General features: G+C 16.6%; 1 protein-coding gene across 1 annotated transcript; it reads right to left on the reverse strand.

Annotated features, from left to right (window-relative positions):
- Positions 1-709: 709 nt before the first annotated feature.
- On the reverse strand, positions 710-2251 carry PRSY57_1349900 (transcription factor with AP2 domain(s); the record flags this gene model as incomplete). The annotated part of the gene is made up of 1 exon (XM_012909423.2): positions 710-2251. One exon carries the CDS (start codon positions 2249-2251, stop codon positions 710-712), a length of 1542 nt encoding a protein of 513 aa, XP_012764877.2.
- Positions 2252-5015: the final 2764 nt, after the last annotated feature.

Here is a 5015-nt window from a genome sequence, read left to right on the forward strand (position 1 = left end):
ATATATATAATCAAATAAAATATGTGTATATGTTTTATTTTACTATATATATATATATATATATATTATATTTTTTTTTAATACCTTAATCCATAATAAAAAGGTATACAACTAATTCTTTTAATGAATAAATAATATATATACACACATATCTATACATATATATATATATATATATATATATATATACATATATTACAAATGATAGATATAATTTATACTATACATATATAAAAAATAATATATGCTGATTTTTTATATAAGGTCTTAAAAAGTGTAAAAATTTATACAAATTAAAAAATAATAATACTAGCAAATACATACACACACATATATATATATATATATATATATATATATATATATATATATTAATCATATTCACTTTATGAAGAATAAAAAAAAAAAAAAATTGATTATATAAAAATTAATAAATATATATGGGCATTTTAAATATACGTTTTAGGGAGAAAAGAAAAAAGAGATGAACATGGTGTTTTTTTTATTTTTTTATTTTTTTATTTTGGACGATGAAAAAAATTAAAACTATATATAATAAAAATTTGTTCTGTACCTTAAACAAATAAATAAACACATACACACATATATATATATATATTTATTTATTTATTTATTTATCTATTCATTTTATATATTTCCTTTAATATTTGGAGGAATAAATATTTACAAAATAATGAATAAATTTGTATTATTCCTTCTTTGCCATATTTTCTATATATTTATATGCCAACTCGGAAATGGCAGTATAATCCATGTCGCTTAAATTATGATGATTCTCCATTTGTGTTAAAATTAGATTAATATCTGGAATAGAAGATGATCTAATTAATCTTGAAATTATGGCTAAATTTTTTGCCCTGGCTATTCCATATTCGGATATTTTGAAAGGTACTTTAAATTGTTTTTTTTGATTTGTTTCCCACCAATTAGCAACATAAGAACCTTGATAAAAATATACACCTGTTGGTAATTTTTCTTCATTAATATATGATTGTTTAACTTTTTTTTTCTCAATAAGTTTTTTTTTCAAGGGTATATTTTTCTGATCATTTGTATTTTGTTTATTTTTATTTTTCTGTTGTGTTCCGGTTGTATTTCCTATATTATTATTATTATTTATAGAAGTGTCATTATGAATATTACTATCATTATTTATTATATTATTTTCATTTTTCTTATTACCATTCCTATTTATAATATCCTCAAATAATTTTTCACTTTTCTGTGTTGTTCTAATTGCATGTAACATTTGTTCTTTTTGGCTATCTGTTAATTGATCATAATATTTCAATACATTTAATAAATTACTTAGTCTTAGATTTCTTGAGAGTATAGCTAAAATCATACATTTCTCAATACCATATTCTGATATTTTATATGGAATTTTTACTTGTTTTTTTGTTTTATCATCAATCCAATTAGCTATAAAAGATTTTGACACCCTACTATAAAATACACCTGTTGGCAGATATTTATATTTTATAACATTCCCATCATCTGAATTTTCTTCATTATATTTATTTTTTTCATTCGATAATTCATTTGTATAACTTGAACGACCATTCGAATAATAATAATAATTATTATTACTATTATTGTTATTGTTATTGTTATTCTTCCTCTTATTATTATTATTATTATTATTGTCATTTCTATATCTATTCTTATAACTTCTCTTTTCTAAATAATTTAATTTACTATAAAATTCATCTAAATCTTTATTTGTTGTATGAGCATTTTTTTCTCCGTGATATGTTTTTCTTTTATTTTGTGAATTATTTGTATTTCCTCCTTTTCTAATATTATGAACTTTATTATTTTTCTTTTCCATCTGCTTTGTTATTTCTTTCTTATTTTTATCATCATTTTCTTCTGCTGTGTCCATGTATCCAAAAGATAATTCACAAAAATATGTACTATCAAGATCCATATTTCTAAAATTGTTTTTATTTAAGTTCTTTTCTCTATCTTCATTAATTATTTCGTTCAACGTTTTACCTCTCCATTTCTTGGAATATAACAAATATTTAGGACCTGTAAATACGCTACCATATAATATTGATAAAAGTCTTTCCTTTTCTCTTCTTGATCTCTCCACATCTCTTCGTATTTCTTCTTTACTATAACCTAAGCCTTTACAAATTATACTTTCCCAAACCTTCTGACATTTTTCACTTTCTTTATTCCTCTCATAGTACAATAATTGTTCCTTCTCATCTTCCTCAAACATGTTCACCCCGTAATACAAAATGCCACAAGCGGATAAATAAAATAAAAATGTTATATATATATATATATATATATATATATATATGTTTATATTTTTATATCCTTCTTTTGATCAGCAAAAAAGAAAAAAATAAGAAATCAACACAATATATACTGCAAACAAGTATGTACATATATATATATATATACACATATATATATTGTTTATTCTATATATTATTTCTTAACACACATATATAAAATAAAACAAAAAAAAAAATAAAATAAAATAAAATAATAAATAATGAAAAATGAAAAATGAAAAATAAAATAAAATAAAAATATAAAAAAATTAAATAACTTCACTTTTTATATCCAAATGAATGTCTACATGTATAATATTATTGAATTATACATAAAAACGAAGAAAAACGAACATATATAAAAAATTAAAAATAATAAGATTATCCCAAAAGAATATAAATAAGCAAATAGGTATATTTATTATTTTATTATATATTTTTTTTCTCTTTATATAATATTATTACATGGTCTTTTTAAATATATATAAATAAATAAATGAATATATATATATATATATATATATATATATATATAAGAAAAAAAATAAAAAGATAAAAATAAAAGGAAAATTATCAATAGCATGCAAAATGTGAATATTAATATTTATTTACAACGCCGCTATTTTAATATATGCATTAAAAAAAAAAAAAAAAATTCCAATAAATATTTAAATAAATAAATAAATAAATATATATATATATTTTGTGTCTATAATTTTTGTATATATGAAATTTCTTAATACATCTTATTTCATCCTATTATATATATATATATATTTATTTATTTATTTATAATATACAACAAAAACGAAACAGACGCTTATACTACAAAATATACATATATTTATAGTTATACAATTTTCTTGTTTTTTTTAATATTATATAAAGAAAAAAAGCTATATAACAAAACATACCGCTCTTATAATATATAAGCTCAAACCTTTCATAACTTTATATTTATTATAAGAAATATATATATATATATATATATATATATATATATATATATATAATTAAAATACAAGACATTAATAAAAAAAAATTATATATATGTAAAAAATTTTTTAAAAAATATTTTTTCACTTGTTAAAATATGCTTAAAATATAATAATACTAATTGAAGGATAGTTTATATATTATAATTTATCCTATAAATATATTCCAAAATAAAATGACATAAATATAGGTATATAATATATATCTATATATATATATATATATATGTATATATGTATATATGTATAATATATTTTTTTTTTTTTTTCCCCATTTAAAAAACTATATATATATGACAATTTTAATAAATTAAAATTAACACATAAAAATAAAAATATTCCTATATTTATTTCTAGTAAGAAATATGTATTCCAAGATATAACAAAATATTCATAAATTAAGTGGGAATATACAAATGGAGAATAAAAATTAGGTGAAAAAAAAAAAAAAATAAAATAATAAAATAAAAAAAATATATAACAATGATAATAAGGCATATATAAAAAATCATAAATATATTTTTAAAGAACAAAAAAAAATATGGGTAAAATGAACTTTTTTTTTTTATTAAATAATAAGAACTTCTGTACTTTTTTACAGTACTTTTAGGTAATACATATATAAATCATAAGCATACATACATACATACATATATATAAATAAGTAAATACTATATTATTATTATATATATATATATATATATATTTTTATTATTTTTTATTTAATAATATGTAGATATATTTTTATATTCTCTAAAATGCATAATAAAGGAAAGGGGAGCAAAAAAAAAAAAAAAAAAAAAAAAAAATATATTTATATATAAATATACATATATAATATAGAACATAGGAAATATATTATTTAAAAAACTCTTTTTAAAGTTTTCCATTATAGTATAAATAATATGGGAATAATATATTTTATTCTTATTTGTTTGATTTAATATATTATTATATTGGTTAATATGTATCCCACCTCTAAATTTTATAAAATGGTTACGCATTTTTTTAAAATAAAATGGAATAATTTTTTTTTTTTTTTATAAACTTTTAAATTTATCATTTCATTCAAAGAATAACATATTGTGTAAAACAGACCCAACAAAAAATTAAAAGAAAAGTAAGATAAAGGCTTTGACATATATATATATATATTTAAATATATTTTATTCTTTACAACGACGTTAAGAATATATTAAGAAGAAAAAAAAAAAAGAAAAATTTTATATAAAATAAAAATAAAATTATGGAAAAAAAAAATAAAAGTACTTTTTATTTATTTTATTTTATTTTATTTTATTTTTTTTTTTTTTTTCTAAGTAAGAAATCTAATGGTCTTAAAATTAGGAAAAAAAATAAAATAAAACTATAAAAAATATGATCTACTATATATTGCTTTGGTGTATCATATGGCGCTTATTTTTTATAGCATATAATAAAAATAAAAAAAAATTAGGTTTATATTAATAAATATATAAATATATTATATATATAATAAGTACTTATTAAATGTGCATGTTGATATATAAATGTATATATAATACTATTTAAAAAAAAAAAAAAAAAAAAAAAAAAAAAAATTTTTAAAAAAAATTTTATAAAAATTATATTTCTTTTAAATTTTTTTTTTAAAAAAAATAAAAAAAAAAAAAATTTTTTTTTTTTTTTTTAAATTTTAAAAAAAAAAAAAATAAAATTAAATTTTTTT

Source organism: Plasmodium reichenowi, chromosome 13 (genome assembly GCF_001601855.1).
Source record: "Plasmodium reichenowi strain SY57 chromosome 13, whole genome shotgun sequence".
Classification (NCBI taxonomy): domain Eukaryota; phylum Apicomplexa; class Aconoidasida; order Haemosporida; family Plasmodiidae; genus Plasmodium; species Plasmodium reichenowi.